The 16532-nt window shown below is 40.0% G+C and overlaps 1 protein-coding gene across 5 annotated transcripts in view; it reads left to right on the top strand.

The window, feature by feature from the left end:
- The window catches only part of wge (winged eye), a 217439-nt gene that overhangs the window by 181919 nt on the left and 18988 nt on the right, over window positions 1-16532 (top strand). For all 5 annotated transcript variants that reach the window (XM_065221976.1, XM_065221975.1, XM_065221974.1 and 2 more), the window contains one exon: window positions 15939-16055. In XM_065221976.1, the coding sequence (XP_065078048.1) occupies window positions 15939-16055 (117 nt within the window). The remainder of the gene's footprint in view (window positions 1-15938; window positions 16056-16532) is intronic.

Genomic DNA, 16532 nt, shown 5'->3' with positions numbered 1-16532 from the left:
ATAATAGTCAAAAATGAATTACATAGATCAATTTTGCGTAGTTCTACTGCGGTCGTGTCTAGGGCACAACCCTTTAATTTTTATAACTGATGTAAGAACTCAGCACTCACCAACTACCTACTCGGAGATCAAACATACGTTGCTGGACGATGGGATGGCAGGCGTCGTCCTTCGTTGGCATGATCGGCCACCTTGCTCAAGCCGAGAAGGGAAAACTCCTTAGCGATTATAGCCTACGTTTGGCCAGATAGTAGTGTTTCGGTCCTTAACAATTAGGCTCGGAAACTGTTTCCAATATTTCTCGAGCCGGCCGTGTGCTGACGGATGACCTTTTTAGGTCCAATATAAAAAACGACTTTCGGACGAATACGTAATTAATTTACGGTTTTTTGGTGCAGGGTATTTAGTTACCTGAACGTTAAATGTCCCCAGCACACACTAGCTGTTGCCAGGGGGGGGGGGGGTCCTGGTTCACGTTCAAAAACAGCAACCACTGCACTTAGCTAATTAAAATGCGTCTTAGCACACGGACGCCTGATATTAAAAGAGCCCGATTTTGGGCAATGGCCGTTCTTTCTCCCAATTTTCCTTCATCCCGTCATCCTTGTTTTGTATAATTGTTTGTAGCTCTATGATGGACATAACGAGAACCCTATCACTTCTGTGGTATACTGCTGTTTTTGCACAAGAAACGTGAAGGTTCTGAATATATAACATAAATAAATGACAAAAACCTATGAATTTGTGACCAAACGGTTGCAATATTTTGTCCAATACAATATAATATAATATGAGTTTGAAACCCTGCTCTTGCTCTTGAAGGTTTGTTCTCTTATGGTGGTAAGCTCCAACCGGTATTATCCTCGGATTAAATTCCGATCAAGAATGTCCGGCTGGGTTGATGACGACATCAGAGTTTATCAACATAACTCTGAGCAAACATTTTTCAGATCATACAAACAGGGACGGTATTAAAAGTTAATCAGAGTTGGAGCTTACCGCCATTAATATGCTTGCCGGCTTGAAATTACATAGCACCGCACAATCTATTGAGGACTGTTCGCAAACATAATCATGGACAGATTTTGAGAAGTTTCACAATTATCAATGTTCCTTAACAGATGATACATCTTACAAATAAAGATTACAATCCCGGATAGATGACACTAGTCTTTGCATTTGCATTGACAGTATGCATTTCTTGACGAAAGCGAGCCTACTTTGATCAGTTTTGAGTAATTCAGAGTTACTCAAATTTACTCACTGCGAAACTATTTGCGCTGAGTAAAACTGACTTGCCCCTTAAATTTTTAAGCACAGTCCAAATTTGCTGTTTCAAATGTTTCGAATAAATGTCATATTTATTGAGCAGTTGAACAAGCGTATGCTTACCCCTCGAAGGATTTTTTGTATGATTTTCAAATCTAATTTGACATGAGAATTTTATATCCAGTCGATTTTTAATTGAGTCATGCCAGCGTAGGCCTAACTAGTGAGCACCCAACGAGTGCATTTTCTCTGTATTTATTTATGTCAATTGATGGTCCATATTATTATGAGAAACTTGGCTCAAGACTCCTTGTCGCGGAAATGCATCGTTTAGGAGTTATTAATTGTGTCCCACTAGACTGCGTTCCAGGTCCACTGTGACAGTTTATTGTTCATCATCTTATTTTCCGTGCTGAGCACCAATGCTACCGACGCCAGGGAGGCAGCTCCCACACTTGGACCCTACCTCAACTCAGAACTGCCTCAGAACATCCCGACGGCGCCGACTGGGATTGAACCTGCTGGGGTGAGAGGTAATCACGCTTACCACTACACCACCGGCGCCGCTAGAAAAAAACGTAACATTACATGGTTATTGATGAAAATATCAAATAAGAATGAGCCGAGGGGGGCGACACATTCAAATCTCAATTCAAAACACTAGCGAATCAATCTCAATCGGAATGAGCAAACAATTTTTCCAAAATTTTTGTTGTTTTCCAGTAGGCAGTAGGAATGTTTACGTCTCGAGATTTTTTTGAGATTAACAACTTTGTTAAATATATCAAGCCTCTAGAATGTTAGAGTAAAAAGTTGAATTTTGGCGCCATCTATGTGGATGAGCATTGAACTGTTTGTTTTACCAAAAGATGGTCCCCATTTTGATGAGCTACTTTACTGAAGACACCGACTGGCGGAAATGTTTCGACATTAATTATGTTTGCATTCCTGGCCCATAGTTTGGCATTGGATTATCTGAACAATGGATACTCAGAAAAATTGATTACTCATGCAAAGCTAAACACACATGTACATCAAACATCTTTTTGGGGTTTACCAGTACCTCACAGCAACACACAGAAACTGTAACATTACCCAATCGATCACCGTTCAATATTGAACAGGTAACTCGAGCTTTTTTTGGCTGGCCAAAACCCAACCATCGAAAATTCTCATATCCAAACAATGGGAGAAACTCTGGTTCAATATTGGAATTAAAGAGTCCGACCTTAGGCCGATATCCCATTAGGTCCACTATGTGATGACCGGAATGGGACACAACGCATCAAGCCCGCCACGTGTCCGAAAAAAAGCCAATACAATCGATATTGATGCACAAAGTCTGCCCCTTGTTTGCGCTCGATTGTCCTTGATTAGATCGCCTTCTTGCAATCTCAATTCCAGCTGAGCTCTAGAATTTGATTAAATCACTCTCCGGGCAGCACCCTCCAAAAACAAAATTAGCAATGAATCATATCCAATGATGGCAACACGCCTTTAACAAAGGCAATTATTTTATGACCGCGCGTATTCGGCCTACGCGAAAAGCGTCCTCTTTCCTTGATTAGACGAATCCGACAATTGTACTGTTTACCCTCGTCCTTTTACATAAATTTAAAAAAACTTCTCATCCCTAATACCCTGTTGCGGCATATTCACACAATCGGTATCTCGACGTAACTCCGAGGGCGATCGAATATTCAATTTCTCCTAGCTTTCATAATATTAATAACCCAAACAAAAAGTCTATTCGTAGGAGTTCGAGAGGCTCAGGCCGACGACGACGACGCTGAAAATTGGTTTCAATCCGGAAGGACCGTGCACGTGGCTGTCCTTTGCATAATTTTTCCTTTTCCTCCCTCGACATTTTTCTTTTTTGCATTAACTATTGCTCACTCACTGCTAATGACCAGCCAGCAGTTTCACTGGATTCGCCGGAAGGGGGAATCTCGAATGAGGAATCTCATATGCAAAGAGTTCGACGTGGATAATGCCCCGGCCGTGTGCTGTGGTGGGTTTGATCAGAGAAGTGCCTCACCGTAGTAATTGGACTATTTGAAGCGGAAAACTAAATCGGCGAATGGAGTATGCCGACTTGTGGAAGCAGTGATGATGTTGGAAATAAAATGCAACATTGTGAGGATGGAAAAAATAATGGACATATTCAATCATTCACTTGGGAATACAGGTCGCAAATGATCGATGATTAAAGCATCTTGGGAGTTGCATCATTTATCGATCATTTTTTGAAAAGGTTCTATTTTCATTCATCGACATAAAAGTTGAACAGTTTCTTTTGCTGACTATCACGACCTGTTGAATGTAATGGAAATGGATGTAATGTCGGCCTAAATGCCCCTAATTTGGGCCCACACATAAATTCAGCAATCGAATAAATTTTGAATAGCGACCAAAAATTAGTACCGTCCCAATGACGCGTTCATCTAGAAATTTAACGCGATAATTGATAAATAGCAGATTTTTAGCGATGAGCCCAACCTTAGATCAATAGGCCAACATTAGAGCCATTTCCCCTATTTTTAAAATATGTTCGTCCAGGGGCATTAACAACAATGCAAAGTTCCTCGACAAGACTGAAGTTCGTTTAAAACTTTACAACCTGAGCAGTAGAAAATAACTTATGAATACCTCATTCTATTCCTGAATGGATTTTGAAAATAATGTATTTTTGCTCTGGGATTACATTTTTTAATAAAAGATAGATTATTAATAACGTCTATGTTATAAAGATGACTCACGGTGGTCCAAAACCAACCAAACCGTAAATTAAATTTCAAAATAAACGTTAGATTTTGGCACGGTTTAATTTTGGCAACACTACATTTTCGGGCTTGTTTCCAAAATTATTTTGTTTTCAGTTGTTATCGCATAACTAATTTAGTTATCAACCTCGACTAAATTTGTTATTAGTTGCTATCATGAAAGAAAATGAAATAATGCAACGTAAGTTCAAAACTTCAAATATTTTCGGACATGGTAAGAATCAAAAACACTGCCAATCATAGTTAAGCTATCAGCTTTAATACCAGGTCGATAAAATAATTTTAAATTTAAGTTTAAAAAAATATAGACAATCAAAATTTTCAAGACTCATTAAATTTGATTCAAAATTATAAGGAACTCATTCCAAGGGGGTTTTAGGAAGACCGTAAGAGAAACGGAGCGGAGAGATGAAATGTGCTTTCAAGGTAGTTTTGAGCAACTTTTCAGGTGAAACCTAAGGAGAATACCAAGGAGTTTCTTAATAGGATTCAAAGGAAATTTTAATGAAATTTCACAGGATTAAGTTCCTGTGGTTAATTCTTAAGGAATTCCGAATAAAATTTGGAAGAGAACTGTGAGGATTATTTCACGATAATTCTGAGGAGAACTCCAATGCAATTGAAAGGAGAAAGGATTTTCGGATAAGCTAAAAGGAGGATTATAATTGAATCTGAGAATAATTCCAGATCAACTTCAAAGGAATTTGGAAAAGAATTCAAATGGAGTTCTACCTTGAATGCCAAACAAATTTTGAGGAAAAAACTTTAAAAAATACGAGGGACCGCCCTATGGGGTTGTACGTAATGGTGACGTAGGACTACGTGGTCTTATATGATAAATCTTATGTGTTAACTGCAGCAGGAGCTTGAGTTTTGTGTAGGAATAGGAATTTGAGCGAGGTTCTCTCTGTTTATACTCTTTAGTATGACGCGCTTGACATAGATGGCCCAGAGCGACTCACGAAGAGCTACTGATTCCGATCAATAGCGGTACGGCTTCTTCCTCCTTCTATGGATGCTCATGTGGGCTGTAGCTCGTTGCTTGCAGGCAGCCATTCGTTGTGTACTGGAGAACAATGTTCAACGCCACGCGCCGAAAGCACTGTTGCTGCTGCTGCTGCTGATGCCGACGACCGGACACCACCACACACGGTGATTGGAACTGGTGGTTGAGGCCAGCGTTGATAGCTAGCTGATTGTGGGGAGCCTTTCGTTGTGCACTGGAGAACACTACCACTCACCATGCGGTGATCATTGTTTGGTGAGACCGGATGAAATTTAACTTTTAAACCTGTGTTAGGAAAATCGCCTTTCGCAGGCAAACGGTGATAATTTTAATTATCATAGCAACTTGCACATTCGTGAAATTTTTAATAGTGAACTTTGAAATATGATAAAGTCTTAAATTTAACAGATGCGTAGAAATATTTCTGATCGATTGGTGATAAAAGTATAGAAATTGGTCCAGGGATAGCTGAGCTATTAACTATAAAAATCTTTCATAATTTTGTTGCATGTTCCATTTTCGGTTTTCACAAAGTGTACCCCCATATAGAAATCACAGACGTAGTCCACGTCAAAATGGTGATGAGCACTGCACGTGAATTCGTATTCGCATTAAGCTGGTTGCACAAATTCGTATGTGGTACAAGTCCTAGACAATTATTGTAGCTGAGTGTGAAAGCACTGCAATATTCAATTCATTGCTCTGTCAAGACCGTTTGTACCAAGCGGTAAAGGACGAGGCACTGAAAGAGTCAATAAAAACATTCAGTCACTCACGAACAGGCGACTCACACAGCGTGCAATTGAGCCATTTTTCCATAGAAAATGTACGCTCAGTCATTCAAAACAAGGATTGGGTACCATCACGGAAGAATAAACGTGCTGACTGAGCTACTGACTGAGTGCTCGGCTGTCAGTGACTCGTTTACCTCTCAATCATTCAGACTCTCACGAGGCAGTGAATGATGAGACAGATGGCAGTTCACATTCATATGAAAATGACTAATTGAACCTGACTGTTTTGCGCACTGCTTGCCACTGCTGGTGATTGGAAAATAATGTTAGTTCAATACTTACTTAAGGGCGCTGCAGAAAACTCTACGGCCTCTCATAAGGGCTACAGGAGTCTAGGGGCTTGTTTTTTAATAAACGTCAAATTGTTGAAAACTTTTCCGGGTGACAACAATCGATCAACCAATTGTAGTCAAAAATTAGCACAGATAGTTGCACCGATGTTTGGAACCTGGGACGGGACTTGACAATCGGGTAGCGATTTCGAGCCAATTTGCTGTCAAATCCGAGCCAGTTTCTGCTTGGTCGATTTGACTTTGTACTATCCTTTCACTCCACCGAAAATTCCCATAAGAAACTGTATATTTACTGGAAAGGCAAATTTTTCGACAGTGCCGTCAACGCCAATCGTGGAATAAAAAGGACAGAGGGATCGCATCAATCTGGCTGGCAGTGATGCCGGAATCAATGTTGACGTCAGTGGCGTTGTTAATTGCTCATATTTTCGAAAGGAAAGTTGAAAAATTGAGTGCTCTGCGTGTTTTAAGCGATTGATATTGTTGTTTGTTTATGGTTGTGTTTATTGTGTTGAGCAAAAATGATGCACAAGCTGCTAAACTGCGGTAGAAACTCCGAATAAAATTTAAATAGAAAAACAAAAATTTTACATTCCTGGCATCAGTGGTCAACTCCGTCAAACACCACGCAAAACTTTCCGAAGGGCATTATTCAAAAACATTAAGAAGAGTGAGAAGCTCGATTGTCAAGTCCCGTCCCGGTTTGGAGCTGCAGCTATGAAAATTCAAGCTGAACATTGCATTTGGTCTTAAGTAGCATTGATCGATTCTCTTCGTCGACTTTCTCTTTCGTTAATGAGTTGAGCACATAACTGTTTCTTGGTGTCTTTGTCGTATTAGATGCTAGATAAAAGCGTCTTTTATCGATTTGTGTGCTGAAAATACCTGGGAATGTTTTTACATGGCCGTGGGGATACCAAGAGGAAGTCAACGAAGGGAATCTGTCAATGTTACTTAGTACCTAATGCGATGTTCAGCTTGAATTTAATGGCAGATGGCGGGTCGATCTACACTGAACGAAAACACCCGCGATACTTCGAATGATTATTGCATTGCTAGAGTCCTTTAACAATATGCTTTCGAATTTTGGGTGAATGCCTTATGGTTGAATTCGTCATCAGCTGATGAGCATCCATATGACTGTCATCTAAATAAAAGATGATATTTATTTGAAAATTGGCTGCAAAACATACAGCGCTCAGAGGACAACACTTCAATTATAGGATGACTTGCAAGTGCTTTAAACAAGTTTTCTAATTCGATTGTTTTCATTCCTTATTGAATAGCCATGAACAGCCATTCCATCATGAATACAAAAATCGTTTGTAGGTAGAGGAAACTTCCTACACCACGAAATAGTCAATCTTCGGTTTCGACGCTTTACCAATATTCGCGTACCGTATGTTTCCACCTCGTTCCTCAGCTCAGATCAGCAAATGCCGTTCGATAGAATTATTTACATCATCGTTTTGGATGGTTTGCATTATGGAGCTGAACCAATGCCGTATGCATTGCAATTTAGGATGACAATCATTCTACAGAGAGCATTACGTATTTCACCTGAGGCCCCTTTGCTTCTCGTATACATTTTCAACCTGTATTCGAAAGGAGCACCATCTGATTACAAAACAACCGTCATCCGGTTGCAGCTATCATTCGAAAAAGCGATTTCGATTATTCGAATTGAATGTTCGAATTGAACGTTTTTTTAGCTGTAGAAGCATATTTTTGTCTGAACAAGCATTTATTTGGCATTCAATGTCCAGCTTGATGAGAGCTGCAAGTGAATTCTACGAAAGTTATGAAAATAGTTCAAATGAATTTCTTAGGCGAATTTTGAGGAACATTCCAAGGGCATTGAATTCTGAGGGCATTTGCAATTAAATTTTGAAGAAAATTTCGAAGGAATTCCGAGGAGTATTCCAAGGATATTACGGTGATTATTAGAAAATTCAAAAGGGAGTTCCAAGGAAATTCTGAGGAGCAGTTCAGAGAATTAATGGGAATTCTGAGCAGAACTAGAAAGGAACACCTACGGTAATTTCTGGAAAATTCTAAGTGAATGCTGTGGAGAATTTCCGCGCCTAATAGCTTTCCATAGTAATTAACAAAAACACATTATGTCGCGCAGCTTTTTATTGAGTATATAAACCCTACGATTAATTGAATAAAATCAGTCTTATTATACCACCAATGTGTTCCCTTTTGGAACAACACAAAAGAAATCCTCTGACCCAGTCAGAATTACGCTCTCGCTTTGGACTTGGCTTTGTGGATCTGTCAGCACTACACTATCCCCTGGTCCGTGGGCATAACATCCGCGTCGGGATGATTTCCACCTCGTCCTCATCGTGAGCCGTGCTAAGTATAAAATCATCAAAGTGAGTATTAAGGTGAAATTGGACGTCATTAATTTTCAGAAATTCAAAAGCGTTTTTTCGTTCAAAATCAAAATTACGTTCATGAAAATATGGTCATTTTAATCTGCTTGCCTACCGGAGCATAGTAAACCCATTTCATTGACAGAATTTTGATTTTAATCTAAAAAACTGCTTTGGAATTTCCAAAAATTAACGATGTCCCTTTCCGCTTAATTATGGAGCAAATTATAAGGAACTACCATAGAGAGGTGTAAGATGAACTCTGATTCTAAATACTGAAGAAATCTTGTAAAGGATACCAAGATGATTAAAACATTTAACATATTTCGAGATCCAGATACAACAAAATTCAAGACGGATTCAAGATTTGGAAAAGAAAATTAAAATTCTTTATAATTTTGTGTTTAGAAAATTGTATGATCATAAAATTAAAAAAAATCTTCAAAATTCACGGAAATTCATTTAAAACTACACACTTAATTTCGATTGCCGAATCTCGACAATCATTAGCTCTTAGTCTTAGTAAATTTAAGTGAATGTTCAACTTAAATTTTAAATGGTTTTGATTGTAAAACAGTTCTCATAAAACAGATTGTCATGTCTTGAAATCGTTTGTAAAAATTAAGTTGTTGTTTTACCAATAATAACATATTTCTTAACGCAATTGGGAAACAGTTTTCTTATCGATTTTTTTTAAATTTAGCAAAATGAGTAGGCATCAAGGGTTAGATCACTCCACACCCCAATCTTGGGTCCTCTTTTGTGCCACAGGTGTGCCGATTGTGCTGGTCATAGAGCAAGCTGCGATTGTTTGTAAAATACCCATCCCGGCAACCTTGTTTTTCTGACACCTTGAATGTTTTGGTTTGAAATCGCAAGGATAAATCGGTCTATCGGCATTTCGGATTTAAATCTATAACTGGATCGAGAAGTGAACTGCTGGTCTGAGTTCGTCTGGTGTACTATATTTAATTAGAGAATGTTCATGAATAGCCAAATAGCACGTAATTTTGTGAACAACTTCAGTGACCAGCAGTGCTCCCATTTTATTTACAACAATAAAATGCTTACGAGATTGTGCCGAAGATGTGCCGATGGATGTGTCCAAGCTGTGCCGAATCTAATTGCGGCACAAAGTGCTGAGTGACTTACCCCTTGGTAGGCGCCATGATACAGCAACCTAAATGGGTCTACAATACTTCGCATAAGAGTCTCCACAATAGTTCTGAAACAAATTTGCTCCAAGGGTCGATAAGCATCTATTGTCATGTTGTTGATAGTCATGGAGTGACACTTGGAACAACTGCCCCAAGCTAAGTCACTACCACTGTCTAAAGGGATAGGAAACGGAGTTTTCAGTCAAGTTGGATATCTTGGGGCATCTTGGACTTGACTTCAAAGCTCTCTAGTTCTACGGAGTTGAACTTCGTGTATTGCTGTGGCTAGCTGCGCGCAAGCTGAGTATATAGAAATGTGGATGTGATAGCTACCAGCTACTGAAAAACATCGCAAGCTCCAACATTCCTCCTCGATGTTTACACATTTTCTTGTTGAGAACCTGTCGTTAACCTCAACTGTCTGCCGTCTTCAAGTTAAACACGCCATTAGACATGCCACCAACCAATACATCTCTTCCAGCCTTCCTGATGTAACATTCACCAGTCTCAAACTCGACTCGAGCCCCCGATTCGACGACACGTCGGACTGATATCAGATTGCTATGAAGATCAGGAGCAAACATCACATTTTCAAGCTTCATAGTTATTTGATTTCCTTTCAGATTCAGTTCACCAACACCAAAGTATTGCCATAGTTATCCCGTCCGCCAGGTACAACTCACTCTTCTTTCTCTAGAGCCGTGAACAGAACGATATATCCGATGTAATGTGATGTGATGCATTAGAATCGATGATCCATCCGTTATTTGTTGACTCATTCACCGCTTGGAAGCAAACAGAACGGTTTTTTTTTTTCCTTTGTTGAACGGTTAGTCTCCTCTCGAACTGCAATCTGTGCCTTATCCCTGGGTGTGCTCTCGTGATCAGTTCCCTGTTCTTTGGTCAATCTGGACAGATACCTGTAATCGTTCTTCTTAATATGCCCGGTTTTCCGACACTCAAAACAAGCACGTTGATCTTCACTACAATCAAACTCCTCACGGATCGGTTTCTCCTCTTGCATTGGAACCTTCTGGTGATGCTTGTAGTATTCGTTGAGTAGTTTTGCTATCACCATCCTTTCCGTGAACGTTCCTTCATATCCCAATGGTACATGTCACAAAATTATCGTATAATTCCGGAAGACTCGCCATAATGAAACTGCATTGCATCTCCTTCGAAATTTCGCAACCCACTTCCATAAGCTTGTCGAATAATGAATCCACCACAATTATATGCTCCTCTTCCAGCAGAAGACTGCCTAACGTGGAAGTCACGAAGAATATTCCATGCTTCCAGAGCAGTTCAGGTGTTTCCAATAAGCTGTAGCTGTCTGTTGTCTACCAGATATCCAATCTTTGCCGCTGCTCGTTTGTCTTTGTCGATCCAATCTTCAGATCGAGACGATCATTCGCGATCACTCGCCACAGTCCTTCTCGAATCAAAACATACCTCGTTATATCTAGAGTCGGTGTATAATGAGTCACGCCAAGAGTGAAGCCAAGTCTACCTATTGAACTGTCAAACCGGCTACCTATCGTGCAAAGTAAATAAACATTACGATGCTATGAAAGTTCCACGAAAGGTATTGCAATAAAATATAAAATATAATCGAAGAAATGAGCATAAACACGCAGTGAGCGTTAAATTGTCATGGGATACGCTCGGTAATGATTAGTAATGAGAATTTCTACTATTTTTTTGTTACGATAATTTGACAAAATCACTGATATAATGATTTACTGCAGCCGCAATATTTTTTCTCTCGCTAGAAGTCATTTGAAGTTGTTGTAGAAGTCCTCTGTTGCCAAGTGAAAAGAATGGGAATCTTCCGAAAACCGTGATGCGAGTTCAAATGTTATTCTCTTGGCGTGACTCATTATACACCGACTCTAGTTATATCTTTCTCCAATCCACAAATCGTAATTGTGTAAATTCAACCGCACCATTCCCGTCTTCAGATCCATGGTCATCTTCGAACAAAATCTTACCTGAATCACTGTTCACTGTTCAAATTGGATTTATATTTTCTGACTTCTTACTCTTTTGGGCCAATTCCATTCCAAGAGACAGAATGAATGCTATTAAAAAGCTTAAAAAGCAGTGTTGACAGTTTGTCTGCTTTACTCTCGTGGATGTGACAGCTACCCGCTACTGAAAAACATCGCAATCTCCACTGGTTGCTCTGAAGATTCGCTGTAGTTACCCAGAGATGTTCGAGGGGTACTGAATTTATCCTCAGGAATCTTCGACAGGGTGTCGACTACCTGGAAAAACCTGGATAATCAGGGAATATCTGGGAATCCATTTTTGAACCTGGAAAATCAGGAAATCTAGGGGAATTTCGTTCAAATTCAGGGAAATATTTCTTAATCACAGAAACTTAATAATCTGTATGACTGACTTTGCTAAGTTCAAACCACTTAGTTACTCGGTGTTGTTTGAGGATGGTTGTTCAGTTCAAATTTTAAATATAGTAGCGAATTTGTACTTCCTGTGGTGTTTGATGTTGCATTTTTGGTGACTTTGCGCCTAAAATAAATTAAGCTCCCACACTGGGTGTTGACACATTCCTGAGATCCTGATGATTGACCCGTAGACACTAGACGTTGTTAATTGTTGCAAAATTTAACCTCCGTCTCCTAATAGATGCTACACCTAAATTCGTCTGCCATAGATCCTTTGGACGCATTGGAGCGCTTTTGAGTAAAATCAAGAATGGTATAAAGTTAAGAGAAGAGGATGAGTTTTTTTTTCCTGAACCTTAGCTCACAAAATCAACTAAATGATAATTTAGGATAATAGCACAGAACAGAAGGGGAAGTGCAAAAAAATCGGTGAATCAAAAGGTGGTTCGTTTTTCTGCTCAACAAGCGATGTATTGTGGTAGCGTTTCACGGGCTTTCTATGTGCACTCACACTATCATAGGATGCTGCCTAGCTTAACTGCAGGCAGAAGATGCCTTCTACCGCTAGGTGCGCTAGTGTTCGCAAATGACAAGTGGAGCCACTTTCTGATCCGAAGTTCCACTCCTGTGATAATCGTCTTGATTGGGTGGATTACTTCTTTGATTGCTTGGAGTAGCTCTTTGATGATTGAATAATGATTCAAAGGAACGTATTCAAGCATTGTCTCGACAGCAAGCATAGACTGGCTTTATTGAGTATTCTAGGTCTACATTGTTAATCTGGTTAGCTCGGAAAATTAGCATCTCAGTGAAGTTTTAGTATTGCAATTGCGAAGAAATTAAGTTACAGTAAACGTACTATCCGGAATAATTTTCTTGCGGAGCTGAAGGGAAGGGGATTAAAATTGTGCTCAAGTGAATAAAAATATAAAGGGATTAAACACAAGTGTTTCATTTGTAAGATGTAGGAAAACTGGGTGAATTTCAGTCCCAGGCGTTGAGTTCGGAAACAGTCAGAAAAGAATTTCTAAGCAGGGTTGAAAAATATCACGATATTTCACGAAGTTCAACAAGGGAAAAGTTCGCGAATCATAGTGAGTTTGGGTGAATATTTTCAACACTGCTTCTAAGGGTGAGAAAATCACCATGCCAAGGACCTCTTCTCATATGATGGAGTAAATCGAGTAAACATGCTGAAAACTTTAAGCGATTATGCAGGCCTTGTTTGTAGATTGATATCGAGATGGTTGCAGTTTCCTTCACACATTGCTATTAATCATGTATTGAACTGATTACCTGGCACTTACCACGATTACAATTTGTAATTAGGAAAAATTCGGTGCCTTCGGTGTTTTTGGCAACACGTGATGTCTATCTTTTTTGCATTCTATAAAATGTATCGAACGCTTTATTCAATTTGAGATTGTACTGGATCACTCTTCATGGGTTAGAGGTCCATGTGATATTTCATGATAAAATGTCCAGAAAACGCTACCCAACTAATAATTTTGGCTGCAGACTAGCTTATACAGCCAAAACTTGCCGTATGCAGCTAATTTGGTGCCTGTATAGACTGGTCTGCAGTTAGAATTGTTTGTTGGGCAGTACATATCTTGGGTAGAGGAAAGTAAAAAGAAATGAGGTCGTGTTAATAAACCATATAAATCGGGGAATTTGATTTTCTTCATTTAGTCGACACCCTGTTTGAGTTAGAATCAACAGGACCTTGCAATTTTCTTAGTGTATTTCAGGAGCAATATCCAAAATGTTGAATCGCGCGCTGATGGAATTTCTTTAAATGTTTAAGAAAGTTCTCATATACAATTTAAGGTATTTCTGGAGCTCCATGAATTTTCGAAATTTCCCGAGGAACTTTCCAGCTTTCCTGACAGCATAGTTACATTTCTTGATTCTATTCGCATAACTTCATTCATTCAGATTACTGAATTGTATAATTCGAACAGACTGAGGACATTTCTTTTTACATTAATAAATAAGTGATAATAGTGCACATATATAGATATGTTTTAGGGAGCAAGCTTTAAATACGTTACGCTAATTTCTGGGAAAATAAAACCCCTTAAGAGCGTGTCATACTTAATGGATCACCCCAAATATCCAGCACCGTAACGAAGACCTTCTCAAACCATCTCTGAACGGTATTCTAAAGATCTATGAGCTTTTAATTTTTCAGAAAAAATAATAATAAACATTTGCTCAAGGTTCATCGTTAGACCGGTGATACATGTAAATGTTGATCATAAATCAGAACTTGTTTCAATCGCTGACATTTGAGATCAAGTCACCCAGTTCAAACCAACAGCGGGCGGATACTGTTTCGTGCCAACAGCAATCTACTGGTAGTAGATTTATTGCATCTCCTTGAGGCGCTTCATAAATATGCTAATAGATGTATTGAACAACGTAATCTATCCGTAGTTTATGGAAGCACATTGCACTAATGGAAAAATTTAATCATTTCCAGTCGGTGCGGAGTCACATGTGCTTACAAAGTGCATATTTTAACATTGCATTTCGTAAAATGTGCCAACCTACTAGTTAAGAGCTCATGGTCCGAAACCCGACACCACTCATCATGCAGCCAGACCCAGAAAGCTGAATCAGCGTTGAACAAAATAAAAACACAAACAATATATATATCGCAAGCCGAAACCAGCACCGATAAACTACTGTAAATTAACGCTTACCAAATTACTATGCAACCAGCACCTCGCTAGAGCCAACAAGGCTTTCGAATATACGAACACAAATTACAATAATAAAAATTCACATTATCAAAATTCATCGCCCCTTTTTGCTAGCCCCGGACTGCCGCTAGCGAGAGAGCGAACGCCGAAGCCAAACACGCCAGAGTGCTGCTAGTTAATTTCCCGCTCACGACCGGCTCTAATGGCTTTAGTCACGGCAGGCAGAGTGGGCGTCGCCCTGTAGCCCTCGTTGTGTTCATTCCCCCGTCTCGATACCGGTCGAGGAAGAAGCAAAGCAACTCGAAGCTAAATACGCCACGCCCTCCAATTCGCCATCCACCAATCCGGGTGTAAGCTTTTCTCCCATTGCCCTGACAGCCAACCAGCGTCGCCGTTCGAATGTTGCTTCGTGCGGTGAGCTTTCGTCGGTTTGCTTCGGCTCACCCGCTCCACCTTGCACGCCATCGCTCGCACTGCAACCACTTCGTTCGTGTCGAGCACGTTGTTTTGTTTACGATTTTCACTGCCGCGGTGTGAGTGCGGGCACTTGTTAGTACCACTACCACAACCGGAACCGTATACCAATACAACCTGCGATGGTGGATTGTTTTGAAATAAAGTCAGATAATTTATGGTCCTCGTTCTTTTTTCATTAATGGGTTCTCGCGTACTCTCGTCTCGTTTTGTCGTAGCGAAGTTTCTGGCCAAATGGGATTCCCGCCTTGCACTGCTTCCGTACCGCGTGCGCGTCTCCCACCGATATGTTGCATGAACTCATTGACTCGCTGTCCTCGCACATACATATTCCGTCCGTGTTGGTCGTGACGTGAACCGGCAGTTTTCCTTCTCGATGGCGTTTCGTTTTCCTTTCAATGGCGCTCGCTTCTCTCACGCTGCGACTGAGACGAAACTCGTCGTCGTCGTCTACATATCAGCTTTTTATGGTCGTCTTATTGTGTGTAACATTATGTTCTTCTATGGCTTTTCTGATTTTCCTTTTCATTTCTTTCTACCATAGAAGGAGAGTTCTATGCCCGGTAGGGCATGTCCTCCCGATCCAATCCAAAAGCGAATGGTCCTTCTGGGAGTTACCTTGGTGTTTCGAAGATTAAATGTTTCCGTTCAACCATTCGTTACAGCCCCTCTTCCGATGGAATCGATGCTACCGATGCCGCCAATGCCTCCCGTTGGATTCCAGCTGATCCGGGATCCCAGCACCGGACAAATTTTGTTCCTTCCAACGACGACGACGATAGGTAAGTTTTTCACGACTCGAAGTATTTTCGCATAGCCAGTAGATTCCGTAGACTTGAAAAGAGCATACATTTTAGAAAGCATAGTCTTAGTTAACATCAGAGGTAGTTGCCCAAATTAGAGAAAGAATCAGTACGCTTAGAGGAGCTGTCCCAAAGCAAAACCCAAGCAGTGTTGCCAATCAACGCTGCTTCCTCGCTCATCTATCCATATCAAAGTTTCGTCCTACAAACTAAGTAGTTTTCAAAGTAGATATAATTCCCACTTGCTTTTCAAATGACAAATGACTTCAGTTCACACAAACTTTGGTGTTTGGGTTCATGATTAGTTTGTTTTTTTTTTACGATTCGAATAATTAAGTTTAGTTGCCTGCTTGTATTGCTTCACTTTTAACCAGAAAATTTTCTTTTTCTCTTTTTTCTTTCATCCTTGTTTCTGTGCCTTGAAATCTTATCTCACGCCTTAATTTGAATTAATCG

The sequence above is a fragment of the Ochlerotatus camptorhynchus genome, unplaced genomic scaffold, assembly GCF_037179485.1.
Source record: "Ochlerotatus camptorhynchus isolate MF236.1 unplaced genomic scaffold, CSIRO-AGI_Acam_v1.1 ptg000151l, whole genome shotgun sequence".
NCBI lineage: Eukaryota > Metazoa > Arthropoda > Insecta > Diptera > Culicidae > Ochlerotatus > Ochlerotatus camptorhynchus.
The sequence above is the reverse complement of the archived record's forward strand: the minus strand, read 5'-3'. Positions and strand labels throughout refer to the sequence as shown.